This window comes from Echeneis naucrates, chromosome 1 (assembly GCF_900963305.1).
Source record: "Echeneis naucrates chromosome 1, fEcheNa1.1, whole genome shotgun sequence".
Taxonomy (NCBI): Eukaryota; Metazoa; Chordata; class Actinopteri; order Carangiformes; family Echeneidae; genus Echeneis; species Echeneis naucrates.
The window spans coordinates 23,806,215-23,829,283 of record NC_042511.1 but is presented as its reverse complement, the minus strand read 5'-3'; the positions used below and the strand labels follow the sequence as shown (position 1 = coordinate 23,829,283).

Genomic DNA, 23,069 nt, shown 5'->3' with positions numbered 1-23,069 from the left:
GTCTTTTCATGATCCCACAGACATTTAATTCATGTGTATCAAGAGAGTATGGGCAGTCTAAGTGAGGGGAGGAAAGGTGCAGACAGATACAGCTAATGGATAAAAGAGCATTCAACATTTACTGAGTATAGTGAAAAAATAAAATAAAATACTTGATTAAGTCAGTTAATTCTATCTCCTCTGATATTCCAATTTTTTAATATTTCCCAAAGATTTTCAATTGATATAATGAGGCTGATGGAAGTGCATCTTGCAGCTGGTGTATAAAGGAGGATAATCACACAGACACATCAGTTAAAGCAGCACTGCCTGCGACTGAGACAAGATGAAAACTTGGGCCCCAGTGGGTTACCATTAGTGTGCCAATCAAATCACTGACAAACTCTTCTTAGACTCGCTTTAACTTGACTTTCTTGCTTTTCTGCCTTGACAGTTGCAGGACTATGTAATGACTTCATTGGACTTATTTTATCTGTCAATCTTGATGTCTTTACTAAAAGAGCCACAGTTTAAGTTCAGAAGTGCCCGTCGATACCGTTCCATCAATCGTAGAGTGTACAGGATCCTGCACCCACACAGATTGTGAGACAACAGTTACTGTAGTTGCCTTAAGACAGTGTTACAACACAGCCAGTTCCAGAGCTGTAACAGTTTTGTTTTTTTTTTGTTTTTTTAACCATCCAGAGAGCAGAACAGGAGGAAGACAGCCTGGTTTTTCTCGTTGGAAAAACTCAAAGGGCTCAATTAATGTTTTGTGTATCTTTCCTGGGCCAAAATAACTGTCACCTTTCAGTCCGAGTGAGGACCTAGAACCACCCCGTTTCAGCCCACTGTGTGCCCCTGACAGATGGAGATTTTGGAGATTTCGGGGATAGAGACAACAGAAGGTGACAACCAAAGCAACTTCGGCTCATAGAAATATGTGTCATATATTGTGGAAGCTGTATTTTAGGTTACAATAGTTTCATCTCAAACAGATCTGTTCAATCAAACTATGATGCTTCTGCGTCAGTCTAGAAAATGAATGAAGTCAGTAAGCGCAGGTAATACCTGTTTTTCTGGGGCACGTCACCATCATCCTCTGGGTGTGCAGGTTTATTGGGATGAACTCAAGAGATTTCTGGGCTTTGCAGCAGCTTGGCTTGAATGACCGACCTGAAAAAAAACAGACAGGACTGTGTCAGCTTATCATGATACATAATTGTGTTGGCAAAGAATTGAAAGGAAAAAAGCATCCCTAAAATAGCCTCCCGTTTCCACAAAAGCCCTTACCATCTGCTACCGCTGTACTAGAATCTTTCCAAAATGACTGCTTTATATGGCTTTTCTCTTTATTATCTTGTTAATGGCTTACAAAGACAAAAACAAAGACAGAAAGAGATTAGCAAAAATAAGATAAAATATTCAACTGATGTCCAAATGTTCTGTGACTTTCCTGTGAATAGAAAACTTCTGTGAAATTGAGTAGTGTGAGTTGTGTTTAATAAAGAACTGAGTCACAAAAGTGAATTCATAACACCAAATCCAAATCCATTCATGTTAAAGGTTGGAGAAATATCTGTAGTGCAGATCATAAAGTGCATGGGGTGGAAATTTTCTCTACTTAATTGGTACAATGTAAACATTTCCCCGGCGACAGCAGATGTGCAACATAAAATGTCAACAAGTAATAAAAGTACATTATAAACGATGCCACGTTGGACACTGACCTATGTCAAACACCCAGGCTATTCCACTTTCAATGGGCCAAACAAGACCATTGAACGCACATCAACATGGCTATATCAGACAGAACGTATCAATTAGAGATGAATGAGCGAAGCAAAAGTAGCTTATTTTCAATCAGCTGCTTATGACATCCACTAATGTGCGGTTTAATCCTTTAAGCACAGGATTTTATGCCCTTTGCAGCCACAGCTTTCCTCAGAACATCCAATTAAAATTTTCAGCCAAATGATACTCTTTGTTTGTGGCTTATAGTGAAGCTCAAAATCACAATTTGACTCTCTATGCTGGCTGCTTAAATATCAAACATGTAAAAAGGCTTGATGAGCCTCTTTGAGATGAGAATAAGCTTCTAAGAACAATCGAGCAACAGAAGAAATTTTAATAGTATTGTAGATGCAATTCACTTAAAAGCAAAGTCTTCAGAACAAGTGGAGAGCACCAGAAATTTGCCATACTACAAAGATTCATCCGGTTTGGAATCAAAACATTTAATTAGTAGTGCAGTATGTTGGGAGGATCAGAGTGTCCCCTGCAGTTCATACCCTCTGTTACAACCCATAACACAAAGAACCCAGGCGTTAATGTGTATAATGTTGTTTATTGTAACTCAAATTGGAAATTGTGGTTAACAGGCAAGCAAAAGATAAACCAAAGAACGGGCCGGTGGGTGCTGCTTTACATCAAAAACAGAATATAACCAGAAGAGGACTCTCTAAGAGCTCAACAGCACCATTAGGACTAGTTTCAAAGTAAAAGGAAAACAAAGACTGGCTACAGCTAGCTAAAAACCAAAACTACTCAGAAACAGCACCCCTGAACCAAAAGTACACAACAAGCCCAATGGCTACAATGGAGACAATCAACAAAACAGACCAAATACTAAATCTGGCCTCTACATCCAAGGTTTTACCAAATATTAAGTTTTCACCATCCAGCTCACACAAGCTGTAAAGAGGTCTGCTATGCTACCACAAAGGCCACAAGCGAAGGGGCGAGCTGTCACACAGCTGGCAGGGGTTTTAGACAGTTGTTCCTGATTGGCCAATCAGGAATGGAGCTATCAGGTGCCTGGAGGCCGCACCAACCGGAGCGAGGAGGGTGGAGCCATCTGGGCGGGCAACTTGGCAAACTGAAAATCATTCTCACACACAAGTGGGCAGAGCGGTGGCCGTAACACCCTCTTTTCACTGCAGCGTGTTAAAAAAAAGGGCATGGTGAACCATTCCCTGCTTTTTACCTTGTCTATTCAACATTTGCTGAACATAACTGTGTTATACACACTGTTTTCCCTGGAAACAAATCTCTATACACAAATCAGAGCCCAAGTGCCACAGAGGGTCTCTGTTCACACAGAGTGTAAATGAGAAAAACCTGTTGCCTGCCACACATTTTTAACACCATTTGGCAGGTCGGCCTAACATGAAAACAAATCCACCATGTCTATATTGCTCAATAAAACGCTCAAAGTGCTGACCCACTCGAGCTGAAATGTGTTACTTCTGAAATGGATAACATTCAGCAGGAGCTGACAGCGATATCCTGCATTACTTTTTCAAACGCTGACAGTCAATGTTGTCCTCATACTACAGTGGAAACTTGTACAGAAGCAAATGTAAATAGATGCAATTTCTACCCACAGAGTGTAAAGTCTGTTGAGCATTTACGGCAAGGACGAACACACATAATAAACCTGGGAGCTCAAATCAAGTGACTGGCTCATAGTTTATTGAATAATAAGCAAAATCTACAGCTTTTCACGGACCCTTACCACGCAGCAACGGACAAACAACATACAGTACCATCAAAAAAGTCACAGTGGAAACGACATACAGAACTTTGACAGAGCAGGTAGACGAACAAGTAAAAAACCAAAGCGATGAAAGTGGCTTGTTTGTCTGTTGCATAGCGACATACTGTGCAATTTAAGGAGATAGCCTTTATTGCACATACCAAAAAAATATTGATGGAAATAAAATTCCTTGAACTTTTTTTTTGCCATACTTACTGTTTTATAAAAGCAATATCTCACTTCAGCCCGTGAAATGGGCTCATTATATTACAGATAAGGGGTGTCGTTCTGACCCCTTATACAATAGTTAAGTAGTCGCTCACAGCCTGAGGTGAGCTACTGCTTAAGTATGCAAAAATAGCTTTTAAAGGTCACATGTTGCAGAAAGTGATATATATATATATATATATATATATATATATACATATATATATACACTGTATATATAGCAGGTGTGGGTACCATAATAATAAGAAACAAAAAAAAAAAAAAAAAAATCAATCCTCAAACAGACAAATGGCTCATGTTCAGAAACTGCACCTTCACCAAACTGTCAGAGCTGGTGATGTTTTATTCTGTCACTAATGATGGTCATTAGCTATGTCCCCACAATAGCACACTGAGACTGACAATGCATAGCGTTTTTTTTTTTTTTTTTTGCTTGTTTAAATTTCTTTGTTGTTGTAGTTATTTTACCTTTTTTTACAACCCCAAGCAGTCAATTAGTCACTGAGCTAGTAAGATAAGTAAAATATGGCAGTCATGAGGCCAATACATCATTGCAGAGTATAAATAGTAGTGGTTAAAAGTGGTTAAAGTGGTTAAAGATGATCTGAGTTTCTCTGAAATACTGGAACATTTTCCAGAGAATTTGACCATCTGTTTGGCTCAATTCAGTCCTGACTGATATCTCCATTGGCGTCTAGTGAGTTTTACCGAACTACATTAGCAGGCTACAATCTGTTAACTGGCCTCAGAAAACAGTCGACTGATCAAAAGATCCAGAGAGAAGCCAGAAATTGTTGATTTTATTTTTTTTTTCTTGGTACTTAAAGCCATAAATATATGAACATCAATGAAAAACACCAAAATATAGGCAATTTCATTACCCATTCACAGTAGATCACATCCAATGAAATTTTTTTTGGTCAAGTGTGTTCAGTGTTGTGTCACTGTGCATGTGCCTAAATTGTGACTTATCAAAGGGCTGCAGAAATTAAACTATTTTTGGTGCAATGTAACACATTTATGTTTAATATTTTATGCTGTCCCTTACGAGTTGAATAAATAATCTCCACATGTGGAAAACTTTCATCCTTGTAAGCTAAATGGGCCCCGTAACAGCAAACATTGCTGCATTCAACGATTCAAACTCTGTGAATATATTTCAGCAGATAGAATGCCTGATGCCCACTAGATGTCCGTAAGTTTCCTGCCAGTGAGACGTCCTCAGGGTCAATAGATGCAATCATTCGCTCAACAAAACAAACAGCCTACAGCCAAGTTGCTCTGTCAGGCTCTACTTAGAGTGGTGCTTTGAGTTAAATGCTAATATCATTATCCTGGCATGCTCACAGCGACAATGCCAACACGCTGATGTTTAGCAAGCCAATAAAACTCTTGAACTACATACTGTTTGTGCAAAGTTCGAGTTACACTTGTCTCTTCAGTATACCTTCACACATTTCTGCTAGGAGCTGCTTCCAAAGGCTAATATGCCAGTCCGTGGGTGAGATGTCATCCCTGATGAATTGCTTCTCACTGTCAGCTGCAGAGCTCTGGGGACCAGCCTAATTGAGCTAGTGACAGTTGAAGGTTAGATGAATTAGCCATCTCAGATCCCCATCTGCCTGCCCAGGTGGGCCGCCTATGAGACAGAAGGGCTTCATGCCAGAAGTTCTGACCAACATCTGGTCAGTATCTGTTCTTCGGTGCTTTCTTGCACTGCCTTGATTCTTCGGAAGACAATATCATATCAATGCCGTATGTTTTTAAATGTCAGGTCTCTTAGATCAATGCAGGTCTATTTAAGCATGTCAGGGGTTTCGTCTTCATGGCCCTTCGGTGCTGAGAGCACAGCGGGCTTTTTAATCAATCCACAGTTAGATATGTTGTAGACACGGAAGAGGAGAGGCCACATGCTGCACAAATGGGGGCACCAGCCCGAGTGGTGCGAAAGATTATCTGCCAATGCTATTTTTGAGTTGTTTAGCTCTATTTTAACGTAATGCCTTTAACAGTTTGGTATTTGTAAGACCACTTCTTCATAGCTACCACTTTCAATGTTAACTGAAGCAGCCTGAAATATAGTGCGTGCCTGTGCACTCGACAGCACAATATCTCTTACCTGGGGGCAGACAACTGCAGAGATGACTGTGCTAATCCAAATATTACAGAGAGAGTGGAAGATATGCGCTATCATGTCCATCAGTCTTGCTATCTGTACAATAACTAGCTGTACTGCCAGCCACACAGATATATGGCTGTGCCTTCATCTACAATACATAGCTCTGAGGCTTAAGCTGTAGTTATCCCATAAATGGAGTGTAGGAAATAACTGGAAGATTTGTGCAGAGAAGTGTTCGCCCTGCTGACGGGATTATGTGTGCGCCTTTAATTTTACCGGCTCGTAAACAATGGATGTAGTGATGACTAATTTATGAATGGAGTACAGTTATTAGAGCATCTGAAGTATTCGCTGAGGTCATCACGTCATTAAAAATGGATATGCTGAACCTGAACACAGGGACTCTGCCTCAGCCTCCCAGGAGTGCTTCTCTTCTTCCTACCTGCAGTTTCTCAAAGTTTTACTTTTTATTTTGTTTGTTCGTTTCTCTAACAAATAAAATAAAACATCACCAGTTCCTCTCTGAACATTAACATCCTCCTTACTCAGGATTGGCCTTAAATTGTACATGAATCATATTTAACATCCAATTCATATAAATTTGCAAAGTATCTCTATGAGGACATCAATTCTCAACTAATGCAAAAACTCACAAAACAAACTATTTTTGCCTTTTCCTGTTAATTTTGTTCCATTGTTCTGTTGTTATGTAAGTTGTAAGACATCCACCTCCTGCATATGAACATATTGAAAGTAAGAATATTGGCTCTCAAAGTTCTCAATTTAGATGCATACACTTAAATTATCAATCAAGCCATTCCTGTAATTCAGTATCATTGATTGAATTTATTTACTTAGTAGTGTTTTCTTTGTTCGTTGCTTCCTCCATTTCAGCTAATCCACTGGTCTTCAGGTTTCACCCTTCCCCACAAATAGTCTCTTTTTGTGTCCATTTGGGACTTTTTGAATCATAATAGATATTAATTATTAATCTGTAGTGGTTTGCTCACCCTGAATGCATATTCAGTTCTGTCGTTCTGTTAAATTAATGCTGTTCTGGGTTAGAGTCATGAGTTGGAGGAAGGCTCCTCTGACAAATCTCTTGTGATGTCCATATGTTGCAATACACAGACACCATAATGACCAACGACACATTATTAATTCCCCTTGCCCTTAACAGCCCCCACCCACCCAGAGCCCAGACAGTGCAAAGGCTTAACCGCCACCCATCATCATCACTTATCTGACTGCGCTATCAGCTGGGCAAAATAACAAGCAACGTGGACAAATATCTCATTATGGTAATAACAGTAATTCAGCAGTCACAGTTTCTACTTCAAGAGCTGGCTAAACTACAAATTAGAAAAGATTATAGAGAAAAAGGGAAGAAATCAAAGGGGAAAAATTCAGTCCGTGATTTTTTTTTACGTCTTTGTGCCTAAGCTGTTTTCATTTGAAATAATCTAATGAGTTTGGCCGATGACAGAAACACAAAATGGATTAGGCCCACTTAATAGTGGCACAAGTTTTCATCCCGCTTTAAAGTATTTAAACTAAAATAACACATCCCATATATTTACAAATGCATTTGAAACGCATAATTATCACTAGCCTTCTATGGCATCATCACATTTTTATTGTTTCCTTGTTGACTGTCCGGGGAAAATGGGTAGCAGCCTAATTACTTTCTGTGTTCACATTAAGGCAAACTGTGTGGATACATATTATGTAAAACATTTGCAAAAAGTGTGAAAAAATATTTGCATAGGAAGTAGAACACTGGGTATTTGTTAATTAGATGCCCTTTTGCCTGGAGCCTTTCTGTGTGGAGTTTGCATGTTGCTCCAGGTACTCTGGTTTCCTCCCACTGTCCAAAAACACTGTGTTCGGGTTAACTGGTGACTCTAAGTTGTCCGTAGGTCTGAGTGTGAGTGTGAGTGGTTGTTGGTCTCTGTCTGTCTCTGTGTGTTGGCCCTGTGATGGCCTGGTGTCCCGTCCGTGGCGGACATAGCCCAGGACATAGACCCAGCCCAGTGTGGGTTGGGATTGGCTCCAGCAGCCCCTGCTTCTCCGAAATAGATTAGCGGTAGGACATGAATGAATGAATCAATGCACTTGTGCTTTTTGTGCACACATGGAAGAAATTCCCACCACTTTCTATTCACGCTGCAAACAGTCACTTTAACAAAACACAGACGAAAAAACAACCACATATATTTCAGCTGCAACAAAACTGTGTTGCTATGGAAACTCTTTGACAGCAAGTAAATACACGAAAAAAAGCCTCTTACCAACCTTTCCATTAACACAGATCACCCAAAATCCATCTCTCATATCAAGGCCATCTTCTCTCTTTGGACTTCCAGCGATGACCAGGTTATAACAGGATTAACAGGCCAGATCACAGAATTTATACCTCACTCCTTTAATTACTTCCACAACATCTCTATATTTCAGGACAGTGCCACTTGTAAACCACGACCAGTTGCTCTACGTCAATGTTTTTTCTGAGCATGCACAATGTTGCCTTCACATCTGTTGGGGAAAATTTATTGAAAACGTTTCCTGTGCATCCTGGGACAAGGCAAGATAAAAACAGAGTAACAATTGTTTACACAAACTGGACTACAAATGCGGCCCAAAGGCAACTGAATGTGTTTGTAGAACACCTTTGTATGCGTGTGAATGATTATGAATGCAAAATTTTGTGGGTGCAGTCATACCAGTAATCTTTTCCAGTTCTGCCAAAATCTCCTGGTAGGAAGTGATGATCCCTCCATATCGTGTCATCACCTCCTTCCTTAAGTTGTCCCAGTGAGGCGAAAGCTCCCCCAACTGCCTCAGATCCTGTACCCTGCAGGTAAACACAGTTTCACAAGGACCTTAGCAGGTTTCATACAAACAGAACAGATAATAAATAACATGCTTGGTGTTTCTCTGAAGCTTCTGTGTTGATTATAGATCATAAAAAGAAACATTAGATATTAGGCAAATATTAACAGTCGGTGATATTGTGCTGCTTTGTGATGCTTCCCTGACTCCTCTCAAATTATAAATTGTTTTAAATTATTATTATTTTTTTTTTTTATAGAATCCCAGTAAAACAAACAAAAGCAAGCAGCCTTTGCTGTGCTAGATAAACACATTTCTGAGCCTTGAGTTGGCACCCACTCATCTACACTATCCAATTAAAACTTTTCTCCTTCCCCTTCCATTTTTTTTTATATAACAAACTCATTTGATTTGATTTCCTAGTGTCACTGGAGTCATTGGAAGCTGTACCTGCAACCTGAAGCCAAAATCTTTTCCTATTTCGGACATAAAAAATTTGCCAAGCATGTGCATCTGTGTTTGTGGCCAACTCATCCCCATCAAATTTGCATGTGAAAGGCAACTTCAGACGGACAGACATCATCCAAACCTAACCCTCCTGCAGCCACTGAAAAGTAAACTGCAGTGCTAATATAGACACTTGGAGGCTCATTATACTATTCAGCAGATAAAACACACAGTCATATGCATTACTTCCATGGTAACGAGACAAAATTTCAGTGATTACATCTTATGAATTTTGTATACTGTATGTCTTTAAATAAAAGGCTGCATGCATGAATGCTCGTTGATTTGACTTATTGTTAAAAACAGGCATAATAGCTTTAATGCATAATGTAGTAGTTATTTCTTTGTTGTAATTCAACAACCACAACATCACATTAGGTACTGATAGCCTCTCTACCCTATTTGCTGGCTTCAGCCAGGTAAGAAAGTCATTTTTAGTTTATTTTGATGATGATGTCAGCGTGAGAAAGACAAAAAGATGAGTGAAAGAGAAACCCACAAGTATCCCAAAGGTTTGTCCAAATTATAAAAAACAAAGCCAAAAGCAAAGTGACATGAATCTCTTCTAATATCTTGCCACAACAGACGTGAACTTTTCTTTTTTGGGTACTGTTGATCATTTTAACAGTCGGGTGATGCATGTGTAACTAGACATTTTCTTTTACATTTGATTCAACACTTAAATCACTTGAGATGAACATATACACATATATTGGCTTCTTGCAGATGTAAGTGTGCACATACTGGCTGAAAAAGAAAATAGAAAAGCAAAAAAATAAGCAAAGTTTCAAATGTTGTGCTTAGAATGTAACTTTAATGTTTTGTGTCTATGTAAAAAAAAATATACGTATATTGATCTGCACATTTCGTTAGCTTTAACAAATCCAACGCAGGTTGGTCTATTGTACTGTTCCATTGTGGTGTTAGCAGAGCGCTCAGGAAGGGGCGCTTGAAGCCTAATCACTCGTGGGCTTTTTTGTGTTGTGTGCAATCAGTTTACCACGTACTGATAGATCCAAATATTTGCAAAAGATGTGTATTTCTAGCCTGGATAAAACAACTTCGCTGTCTTTAGAGTAAATGGTAGATCACATACTTTCTGTTTTTATTTTTAAACAAACCTCCAACATGAATCAACTTCTAGGCAGAGAGGCGCTGCATGCTGACCGACTCTGCCAACCTCTGCAGGTGGTTGTTAGTAAGTTATGTGTATGGCATATGAGGACAGACACAAAGTGCATTCCAATTTACTATGAGCAATGGAAGCTCACCGTGCTGTGGGCAGCAGCGCTGGCATACATGTGAGTTTGATTGTCATTATATTTTATTTTTGGCATGTAATCAGTGCTGTAAGCCATCCTTAATTACAAAAGGGATTTAAACAGAGACCAGAGATGAATTTACATTGTTACACAAATGTGTTGTGTGCAAATTCACCAAGATTAAAATTAGGAGCTTTGTAAATAACAGGGGCTCAAAAATCCTTGTTTTTGAAATAAAAACAAAAAGAAAAAAATGGTTAAAAAACAAAGTAAAGATAAAAATGAACCACTTCTCTTTCATTGATGCAGTGCTAATAGGGACCTGGAGTTGAAAAAGATAATCATATTAGGACTGTTGTGATGTTGAGATGATAGAATGGAGGCAGACTTCCCCGCTCGCTTTGAGGAGAGCCACTCCACATTTTTCCCTGGTCTTAATCAAATATATTGTAGCCAGCACACCAACTGTGGTTATAAGTGTGGCTAATATCACGAATGGGCCATTTTAACCAATCAGTGTGGCAATGTCCTCTAAATGTTCAGGTTGTGGAGCCAATGGTACGTGGCAGTAGAATGGTACTATGCTCTTTAACAGATTGCAGCCATTTACGATAACCTTTTCTTCTTAGCCACTGCTATTTGTTCATTCCAGTGTCAATTTGCAATGTGCGTCTCTGGATCTGTTATTATGTGCCGGGACGTGTGGAGCAGAGGTCAAGATAGATGATCCTGCGGTAAACAATAGAGAGTGGAAAAACGGACAGATAAACAAATGAGGATGATAAGACAGTGGGATGGCAGAGAGAGATACTATCACCTCTTTAATCAGTATGCTATTGTCTGAAAAAAGTAAAGGTGTGATTGGAAAAAGTGTGATAGGACTAAAGAAAGTCTGATGAAGTACATGCATGTAAAATACACCTTTTACTTCTAGTTTTTGCAAAGACGTATCTAACAAGTTTTTATGGTGTTTGAACAGTAAAGGCGCTGAAAGTGTGAAATCAAGTTATCTTTCAGCTGACTTTGACACGTTTTAAGATACTGGGAAAAATGAGGCCATTTAGCATATTCTCCTATTTATGTTGTTCGTTATTATTATTGATTTGACAAAGAAATGTACTTTTAGTTTTGTATTAGCTAGGTTATGACATATTACACATAGGTTTAGCAGTTATCAAAACAAATCCCTAATCGAAATGCTTGACCAGATCATAGTGCCAACAAAGTAAAACTTTGTTTTGCAATATATTCCTTAGCCTGATACAGCGCTTCCACATCTGCATCATATTTTATTCAAAAGATGAGTGAACTGCGTCAGCTCCCATAAGTCTTCAGTATCAGCATTGTTGATTTCTCTCCCTCTTCTCTCCATCTGCCTCTCGTGCAGTTGGATAACACTTCCTGTCCATCCATTCTTTTGTTTACTTTTTCTCCTGCTTAAGTTTTATCAGCTTCTGTCTTGTCTCTTTGTCTGCTTAAGTGGAACAAGCAGAAAGCAGCTCACGTATGCTTTGGAATTTTTCAGCCACAGAATCTACTCGTATAATCCAAAAGACTTACTACATCATCCATTGCTTGCCTAACCACACAAGGAGACAAGAAACAAGTGGATAAAAATTCTAGCAACAGAAAGGAAAAACAAAAGAATGGATGGACAGGAAGTTCTACCCCACAGTACAGGAGAAGGAGGAAAGAAGAGAAGAATGAAAAACATCTATTTAGACTAAAACGTGATGCAGATGTCAGCAATAGAAGCAAAACACAAACATAAAGTAAACGAAAGTCAAGTTAACATTTCATTGGAACAGATGACTGTCAGAGGAGAGGTTACATTGCCCAAAGAGCAAAGCAAGTCATGTGGGCACTTTTATTTCATGGAGCATTGTAGAGCGTTGTAGAGTCAATAAAACTTGGATGAGAGGACTGAAAGCTTTACCTTTCTTTTACAACATATGCAGCAAGCACAGTAATTGATATAACCCTGAATGTCCACAACAATTAGTTAGAATGAAGCCTGACGTTTATATATGTCGCCTACATGGTCTGGATATTTAATCACAGCACAAGGGGCCATGATTTTATTTTTTCCCCATTAATGGGAAACTAGACAGCTGTTAATGAGCACTGAGACCTTACTACACCTACATTCACTATCTCTTCTGACGCACATGCAGCATTTTGACTGGAGGAATGAAAGGAAAATCAGTAACCTCTGTGGCAGCAGTTAGATTATAAACGTGACTGTCGACATCAAAGTGAACAAACAGAAGGAAGAAGCATCCAAGATTATAATTGAGCGGTACAGCAAACTAAGCCACCCACGATCCGCCGCTGCACTCGCAACTTTGCAGCGCTAACCAAATCATTAAAAACACCGAGCTAGCACCAGTGTGGATCTGGCTGACAGAATCATCTAAATGGAGAGGCACCGTGGAGAAAGACAACATTTAAAGAGGATTATAGGAGAGGTGCTTAAGCGACCAAGCTGGAGATATGGTACACATGCCTGTTAATAAACAAACACTATATAAGGTAGTCATGGTTCGGAGCCTGCTGAGTGCTCATGAGCTGCATTATAAAGATAAGACATTCAGTAAATATTCTATAATTGTCTTCCAAATTTAGCTGTGATTTATATTATCAGTTTGCAGAGCTGATCATCTTCTATTTACACAGAAAGGGGGGTTAGAGACACCGAGAGAGGACATGTGACCCAGCACGTGAATGGATTCCAGTACATCTGTTCGACTGGTAAACTGATAACACAGCTTGTCCAGTCAATCGCTCCATGATAGCTGCGTGATTGTTTCTACGTGCATGTGTGTGATGGGAGGTGTGAGTGCAGTTGCGTGTCTGCGTCTGTCTATGTCAGTGTGTCCTTGAACTCTGCACGAACCTCGACGTGCACACAATGATTACAAATCAAAGTCTCCTCCTACTACCAAGCTCATCAAAATCTCTGATTGCAGCTTTATATTTTGTGCCTATTCCATCATCTGAAGCTCCTTGTGTGTGTGTGTGTTGTGTATGAGAAGCGGTTGCCAGGGACAACAGGACAGTGGAGAAATGATCTGTCGAGCCAGAGGGAAGGAACTCTTTGATCTACTTAAGGATGTACACTTGCAGCCTAGTGAGACAACACCAACTTTTGTCCTTGTCTTAAACTGTCCGCATTCTCATGCTGGACTGGATTTTAATTGCAGTTAAGTTCCACATTTATTTAAAAGAGAGTCATGATCCATAACTTGAAGATGATCACATTTTGGGCTACACAGTGAATCACTTTTAACTGCCAAAGGGAGAATTAAACCAATTGATCTGTTAAAAGCACACTCTGTCTCCCCCGTGTCCATAGGACCTGCCCTTCTGCATAAAACTACTTGCACAATTACTGAGCGATTTCTTTGTCAAGGCAAAGTCAGATTGTTTGGATGGACTGAAAGCAGAAAGCTGATGCTCTGTTACATTAGTGTGAAATTAGCTAACTGAATTTTGACAGCCGCAGTATTAACCCACATTGCTGTTGCTAAGAGTTTCCACCAGCGGGCACGATGCTCAGCCATCCACCGCAGAACGAGAAGGCGGCCTGTTTGTCATTTTGTGGATGCACAGGCGTAGAAGCCTCCTTTGAAGTGTTAAGCAGATGTGAATAATTAACTCCTTTCCACATGCATCCATCAGTGAATTGGCTGATAAAGGCTCTCTAGAAGTAACATGTGTAACCCATGATTGGAGTGTTACTTTGAACTTTCGATTACACTCCATTTGTTGATTAACGGATACCTGCACAGACTGGAAATAAAGCACCTGATGCAACAAGTGATCCGGCAGGGGCATGTTTGGAGCAACAGGATGAGTTCACGCAGGCTTACCTACTCATGTCCTCCTGAATGTACAGCGAGAGCAGCTGTTTGGGGATGCTGAAGGACAACGTGCACTCCTCCATTTGTTCCCGTACAAGCATCCACTTGCTGTCCACTGTCTGAAATCTGTACACCTTGCATACTGGGTTCTTGAATACTGAGAGAGGGAGACAAAGGGAGGGATGAAAGGTTAAGTCAACAACCTGACACAGCAGGATCTTTAACTTTTTTCACTTTCACAAAAGAAAACTGAGGTTCTAACCTCAAAGCCATCCTCAAGGACACCACAAACCGAAAACTCTTCAAAAAGTCACATGAGGTATGAAGCCCAAATTAAATTCTGTAGTCAATGACTGTCTGCCATAGATAAGGTAGTTTCTCATCTTTTAAGGCCTTCACTGTCTCTTTCAACTTCAGAAGCTACACTGCGCAGAATACAGACCACAATACAGAAAAATACTTATTTTAATCTTTGCTTATTATTTCCATTTTAATTGCCTGCTTATTGTCCAATGGGGGGCACAGACAGTTGTATGATTATGTAACCATTTGACAACCCCACCGCTGAACTCTTTCATGAGAACCAATTCAAATTCAGCCCCATCTTTTTCATTTTTGTTGTAGAGTGGCTAATAGCAGCAATCGAAGACTGGCAATGCAAAAACAGCTCTAATGCTCTTATCTGCATGCTGGCAGGAGAGGGCAAAAAAAAGCTGTGTGTCTTGAAAAAAGTTTAATACTCCTTTTCCTTTACAGGGCTGGAGTCAGAAAGGAAGTCACTCAATAAGTCGGAGCTGAAGTACTCCAGGTGAAACGCTGACAATCCTGCACTAGGCAGTGAAACACGCACAGCTCCAGTAAAACATTTTTGCTTGAATTGAAAAGTGGGAGCCAGACTCCTGCTCCCATTGACAGTACAATGAAAACTCCTGCAACCAAACACCTGACACTGTGTCATACCCTGTTGTGGCCTCTTGAGCGTCCTTTTATTTTCCAAATACCACCAATAATCCTGGTGGTGCTACGTTATTCGTTCCAGTCTAAGTTCAGACACCTTCAGTGCAGATGCATTCAAGAGGCTCTACTGTGGAGGATGTTAAGTGGTAGGTAGATATTAATCTAGATGGAACATCACAAAATGTGTTGGCTGGTTGGTTTTAAAAAATTTGGTTCAACATAAGCTTTTTTCGAAGAAAATTTTGGTTTAATGATTCATCACTCCAACATCTGTTGTTATTACTGGATGCTTTCTTGGCAGTATTGTATGTTTGTTATCATCAACAAATTTGAGGAAAGATCCAAATCTAACAATCAACTGATTCTTCTAACAAAAGTTGTGTGTGTATCTAAAGTCTGATGTAATTTCAACCCCAGTGCCTGAGACCTTCATTTATTTGTTGTTGAAGAACTAATAAAGGATGTATAGCACATCATTGTGCTGGGTGAGAAAGATGCAAACCTCCTTTCTAACTATGAACATTAGAGCAGCACATTTTATTCGATTTAACTGTTTTGGTATATTCATAACAAATGCACTGTCTACTCCTGTTTGAGTGATGTTTGCTGAAAACTACAGTGCTCAGCTGTTTTTTTTTTTTTTTTTTGGAAACTACTTAGTCATTCTAAAAAAATAAACTGAAGGATTTCGATGCTCAGTAGGGAAGCAATAGGCTTATAGCTAAGTGCCTGAGACAGGGAATAGGAAAGTGCAAGGGAATGGATAAACAGATTTTTGTTGCAATAGCCAATTTATAGATCAGCCCAATAGGCGAAAAACTGTCTGCCTGGCACGACAGCACGGGACAAACTCACCTGAAAAGAAGGAATATCTGCTATTAGCCAGTTACCTCTCAACCTCTGTACTTCTATCACCATTTACTATCTGAACAGCATCAACGCATCACTGTTTGAAGATACAGATATACCTTGATATAATGCACCGAAATATTGTCCAATTCAAGACCAATTTGTGTTCCTAATTTGATATGTGATCATTTCTGTGGATAAAAGCTCCTATTCCTGCAGACAACAGCGATTCTCTGTTGGACAATAGCTGAGAGCTGAATAAGCTGGACCAAGGCTTATTATCCCAATGATGCTGAAGCCAATGTCAAAATTAATGATAATTAAGGTTAGGACTGGCCCTAGAATGACCATAAAAAAGACTCAAATTACATCTAAATGAATTGGGATACTCAGACTTTGCTCGCATGAGGATTAGAGTGAAGGGAACGGAAGACAAAAATAAATGGGGTGCAAGCGGCACATGCAGAGGTGGGAGGGAAGGCACAACCTTAATCAGAAGAGCGACAGTTGTTGGCTTCCACCTCCGTCAGGGAAGCGGATTAACCCCTGAACTCCCCCCTGCCACCATGCTAATTTGACCACCAATCAGACGCTTCGGTTTTCCTTCCTGACACCTCTTAAGAAAATAACTTCCTGAGACATGCTGAGTCCGTGGTCCCCCATCTCCCTGCTCTCCGTATGCTAATTTTGAAAGGTAATAAAAGTGGAAGACTAAATTGCATTACTCAATCTGGTGGGGTCTGCAGGGAGTGTATTGTTTTGATGGGCTGCAGATGTGCACCTGCAAACATGGCTGCAGTTTACTAGCTAATCACAGTAGAAACAGTAAGCGACAATGACACATTGAAGGGGGGGGGGGGGGGTTCTAATGAATTCATTGGGTGGAAAACTAGCTCCTCAACGCTCCTCTGAACAAGGGCTGTGAAGTTTCAACACAGAAGGGGTTGTGACCTTTGATTCTTTCTCCGTTCTGTCGACAAGTCTTATTTTTTCTCACCAATTCTCTCCTTCTCAGCTACATTTCCGTGCTTACCACTGAATTTGTGTCAGTATGGCATCTTTTGCTTGACTTCAGTTAGTCCACAAACAAGCTGGCAACTCTACCCTATTGTAAGAAATATCCCACAATTATTTCTCGTTGCTCCCCACCCGCAAGACGTTTTAATATCATGAGGAAAACATTTACACCAGGGTCATTTAATTAAAAACATTTAATCAAAGCAGATTCCTCAGAGATATCAGATCTTAATGGAAGGGCTATTTGAGGTTAGTTCAACGTTAATTAAGGGCCTTTTGGTTAACAACCACAATGCTGCATTACAACCCTAACCATAATTTTTTTTTTTTTTTTTTGGTTTTTATCTGGAAGCCAAAAATGTTGAGCGTTTGGCATTTCCTCTTTCAAAAATGATTTTGTACATTACAAGGGGACAAAGAAGAAAAATGGAAAGATAAAGATATTTTCTTTGAATGTGAGGTTCAGGAATGAATGGTTACATTACAGGTGTTCAGGATGTGACTCATACCCGGCCCTGTCAGGGGGTTGTTTTCCTTGTCGACGCAGGACACAGTCTCACATACCAGGGGACACTGAAAAGGGAAAGCATAAAGAGAGAGCAAGACACAGAGAGTCAGTATCATTTGACACCACAATTTGCTTTCGGAAACAAGTATTTTACCATATAAGAAGCTGGCAGGCTGTAATTATGAGTATCAAGTATGAGGTACATGGAGACGGCCACATCCATCTGCAAGGGCAACCCGAGTCTGGATTTCATCATGCAGACACCATAGAAATATACCAAGCTGGCTTTGCCAGTCAGAAACAATATAATATCAGCGTCAAGGCTGTACTCAGTGGCTCCTAAATGTATTGTGTTAATTTCAGCTGAGTCGATCCAAGCCGGCTGAAGAACGAAAAAAAAATTCAGGGATTCAGAATCTGAACTAGAATGAAACATGACATTTTAAATGTGCTCACATTATTGTTATGCAACAGAGAATATCTACAAATGTAGAGCACATCTATAACTGTAAATTTGTATTTTGCCTTGCTTGGATTTCCATTCATTAGATTTTGTCTCACACTGGAAAAACAAAGTAATTCCATTTCAAAACACAACCTGTGCCCCACAAGAAGCCAGCCACACAGCAGCTGTTGCATGTCTTGTTTTAGTTCACACGTTAAAGCATGTTGCACATCTGCCTCAACCGCAATCAATGATGTCACAGCAGGTGACAGCTGGAGAAAAAGCACCTGCTGCGACCACACTGATTGGCTTGTTGGTTGGTAATTTGTTACGTAAGACAAGCAAGACAAAAATAGATTTGGCCAGAAATATCATTGAAATGTTTAATTGGACTGATTAACCACATGTGACCTCATAAATTTAGCCCATTTCGACAAGGCGCACATGCAGGTCTGATACCAGCAGTGGCAGATTTACTGCAGTACATTTTTACAGCATGCGATGAGTTTGTAAAACGAAGGCTGAAGCTGCAAGTCTGAGGGCAAAACAACAGCATCCTCAAAAGCTGATGATCCGTGTGCGAAACGGATAAAGAAACTGCATTATTGTTGATGTTTACTGTAGAGCTAGTCCAGTGTAAAACTGCACCTTTTCTATGTTAAAGGAAAAAAGCCTTGATAAATCTCGAGTAAGACCCGCCGAGTGAAATCTTCCCTACATACAAAAAAGAACGGGGCAAAGCTGCTAACGCTACAGAAAACTATGACAACACCCGCAACTGATTCCCACAGCATATGAAACTGTGCCCTTCATGTCTGTGGACGTGTTACGCCGTGTTACTGCAGACAGCAGATTTGTAGGCTTTGCTGAGTTCGCTAAACTTTTGTTCTCTGTTGTGGAGGCTAAAAAAATAACAATTCATGGGGATGGTTTGGATTTTGGACATTATTTCGATCGTGTCAATTGTGGATCCAAATATGTCAAGATGATGTCAAATACCTCTGTTAAATTGTCTTTGATAGGGAAAACCTTCATTGCCTCTTGATGCATTAAGTCTTAGACTTCTCATCAAAGCAATACTGACAACTAACAATCTTTCTTGCTCACTGTACGTCAGCTCTGCCCTGTCTGATGAACCATTTAACATGGCTAGACAGCCAAACCTGTTCCCAGAAAGACTTTAAATGACTGCTATAAACAATCCATCACCTCTCCCATCTCCCAAACTGCTCCTGAACACAACAGGCTCCCAACAAAATGCTATCAAAAATCAACAGAGTGGCCCGATCCCAAAATTCCAATACATGTGGTGAGTCAGGTTTCTTATGATGAAAATGAATTTGACAAGGGCCACGGCAGTGAAAATGGTCCTATTTTAATTGTAGAGAGCAGGCAGCATGTGTTCAATGGCCCTTTGATGACTACAACATGTAAAGATATCAGATCAAAGGTGACTGGATTGTCTTTTTTGGTCTAGCGGACGGTTTTTGCAGGGTCAGGAGGATATCAGGAGGAAACAAGTGCCCTGGGTTGGTCTCTCACACAAGCTCTCCCAACTATCTGTCATGTTCCTTCCTTCTTATCTCCCCTCATCTTCTGCAACACTAACAAGACACACATGGGGCAAATACGCTGTGACAACACATGCACAGAGCAACACATTCGTCAAGTCGACATGGGCAGATTGTCGGTGACACTTTGGAGCCTAGCAGGGAACCTCCCCGCACCAGCAGCAGGGGGGCAGAACTGAAAGTCAGTCAGCCATGTGGAAGCCCTTGGTCAATTATGTAAGACAGTGATTCATACACACATACACACAAACAGTACACACGCAGCAGCAGTCGACGACTGTAGGTCTCTGCTACCTTGCACAGCTGGATGTTCCTCCTTTTACAGATCAAAAACAATATCAAAGCTGCGCTCTGCACACATTCACTTAGCAAATATTCATGAACTGTAAGGAATTGAAGGAGAATTACACATACAACTTCATTTCTTGTGCAGTGGCACCCTTTTTTCCCGTGCGATTATGTGAGTCACTTCAGCTGTGAGTTAAGCTGCATGTATTGTGCAAGATGAGCATGCAGAGGGGTGTGTGGCAGCAGCAGCAGCGGCAAGAAAGCAAAAATGTAGCGTGAAGCTTTCAGGACTTGCAGCAAACCCCGAACACACTATTTGAGAATAGTAATTCAGTAATTCATCTTCCTAATGTTTGTTTGTGAGGGAGACAACACAAATGCACTCACAGACACACATGTTACATGCACAGACATCCTGTGAATCCCCATTAGGGTTTACTGAACTTCGTTTAATCTCATTGGAGGATTTGAGCGGTGCCAGACTAATCCTAGCATTAGCACAAGGCATCTGGGACACGGAGACTCCAGCTTCGTTGCGTCACTGTGCTATTTCACCTTCTGCGGTGGTATGTCAGTGGCGATGTGGTCTACATCAACCTCCTCCATCTCCCCCATCTTCAGACGACTCACCACCACTGTTCCTGCTGTGCACACACCATCCGATGACCTGAAGGGGGACAGGAAGAGGGCAAAGGAAACATTTAGCAAGAGGAAAAAGTTACATCAGCTAAACAATCTTCTTTTACAGCTACTACCCCTCTATGGGATGCAGAAATATTCATCTCTATATTGGGCCTTCTTTCCTAAGTATCCAGGCCTCGTGAGTATATTTCCAAACTTGAACAGGTTGCAAAATTATAAAGCTGGTAGACTGAAAAGTTGATTCAGGAAATTTCTGCGGAGGGTTTTGCAGAAGAGCTTGCATGCGGATTAAAGCTGCAGCTGCTCTACTGTGAAGTTGATGAGGGTGAAGGAAGTAACATTTTGTGTAACTGTTGAGATAGCTGTCTAATACAGACCATGTGTCCTCACAGACATGAAACTGATACTAGATACCAGGGTGCCTGACCAATGACTTTCCCAGTCCTAGTGCTATGATTAAGGAGCTGATAGAAAATCTAGAGTATTGGCAGAAAGACAGACACCTTCAAAGGAAGAAAAATGGTCCCCGGGCACCGCTTGAGTAAGTCCGATCACCTGAACACACCCATCCCTGATGTGCACTGTTCCACTCTAGCTGGATTAATATTGGATCTTGTGTGCCAGCCAATGGTCTAAGGAGACAAGGGAAGGGACGACACACCCCTGCCAGAGGAGGGGGAAATGCAAGCATGGTGATAGAAGCAGAGAGGATGCTTTCAAGGCCAATCCATCTTGGTTGGATACAAGGTAGAAAATCTAATCACACCCAAGGGAAGGGAGGAAAGGAAAGACGAAAAACTAAGCAGCGGTGGAGAGGAATATGAGAGGATACAGGAGAGGAGGAGGGAGATGGAGGGAGATGGAGGGAGCGTGTCTCTGTGGTGGGACACTGGGAGCTTCAGTTAGCGCTTAATGTCTTACAGCAGCCCCCAAGCAGAGAAAATAACATTGGTTGGTTTATAAATCTAATCACCGTCCCTTGCCAGACACCTGTCTCCATGTTTACTCCTCAGATCTCCCCACCCTGATCTCCCCACCCCTCTGTGTGTCGGTGCAATAGAGGAGCGTAGGTAAAAGAAAGTCACCCTGACTTTGAAGGAACAGAATGTACTGCAAGAGGCCCACAAATGATCGAGAGAAATGGAGATTAACATGCATAACATTCAGTGACGGTCCTCTGACGGTAAAGCTTCGGGTTACAGCGGGTCTCTACTCTTCAGATTGATCTGCTTCAATCCACTAATGAAACCATGCAATTAAATGGACAGGGAACTCTTTGCACAATAAGCTAATTGATTTATGGCTTTGAAAGATATATTGTGTTTTATTTTTTTTATTTGTGGTCATTTGTGGCCATTCATGTGTCTTTCTCCCACACTGCAGGTTTACTGTAACATTTCTGCTAAAATCAGGCAGAGACGTGAGCATCCTGACAGAATGTCTGGTCTGCAGTGACAAACCTTTTTTTTTGGCATACTGTAGTCTTTTAGTATGCAAACAAGCTGACCTCGAATTACCTTTGAAGGTTTGGTGAGGACCAAGGATGATAAAAAAGCCTGTCTTCCACTCCCCTCCCCTCCCAGATCCTGTTCCTCCTCCATCTCTCTCTTTCCGTCTGTTAGAGCTGGCATGGAAACAAATCTGCAGACTGTTCTTTGCTTGCAAGCCTGTCTTTTTTTTCTCCCCTAAATCTAATTGGCCCACAATCTCTTTCATGACAACACTTAATCAGGCAGCTTTGTTAGAGTGACAAAAATAATGTGCTTAAAATGTCTGCTGTTTATCTGGCACAATTGCGGGGGGGGGGGAGTGACAACCTTTTGGGAGTCTCCTTCAAAATGTACAAAGTGAATTTTTCATGATAAGAACATATGATGCAGCTTGTTTCAAATGGCCAATCTGTACCAAGCTGGTCTTAGAAACATATAAAACTTGTATGTTTGCTCCACATCACTGTGTGCCATGTGGAACAGTTTCTCAAATGAGAGTACTCTGGGGACAAAAACACACACTCCAGGAAAGTTTATTTGCCCGCTAAACATTGACTTGACTAATTGTTCAAAACACAAAGTGCAGTGACACTCATCAGTCTCATCTAAGTTAATCTCTGTAGCAATTTATTTAAATCTCTCAGTCTGCATTCTGAGATGTGATGCAATCTGACAAACCTTATAATATGCATAGATGTATCATGTTAGATGGGAAATACGTTTGGACACACCTTCTCACTCAAATGAATATGAAAGTGTGTCCAAACTGCCTGTACTGTGCACCAAAAAAGTTTTCATTCTTTGTCCAAAATTTGATAGAGATCAAGGCGAGTTCATCCTCTTTAAGACGAGCTTCTCAGCGCTGAAACCGTCACACGTACCAACCAATATGGAACTCATTTCGAATAAACTACAGTAGTCTGAGTAAACATATTCAGAGTTAATAGTGCAGAAGTTTTCAGGGAAATATGGGT

General features: G+C 40.6%; 1 protein-coding gene across 1 annotated transcript in view; it reads right to left on the bottom strand.

Annotated features, from left to right (window-relative positions):
- Window positions 1-23,069, bottom strand: part of inpp4b (inositol polyphosphate-4-phosphatase type II B) — a 119,009-nt gene that overhangs the window by 36,929 nt on the left and 59,011 nt on the right. The window contains exons 6-10 of the mRNA XM_029512084.1: window positions 20,519-20,630; window positions 17,661-17,724; window positions 14,338-14,485; window positions 8,588-8,718; window positions 1,051-1,155 (exon numbers count right to left, since the gene is read on the bottom strand). Coding sequence (XP_029367944.1) covers window positions 1,051-1,155; window positions 8,588-8,718; window positions 14,338-14,485; window positions 17,661-17,724; window positions 20,519-20,630 — 560 coding nt within the window. The remainder of the gene's footprint in view (window positions 1-1,050; window positions 1,156-8,587; window positions 8,719-14,337; window positions 14,486-17,660; window positions 17,725-20,518; window positions 20,631-23,069) is intronic.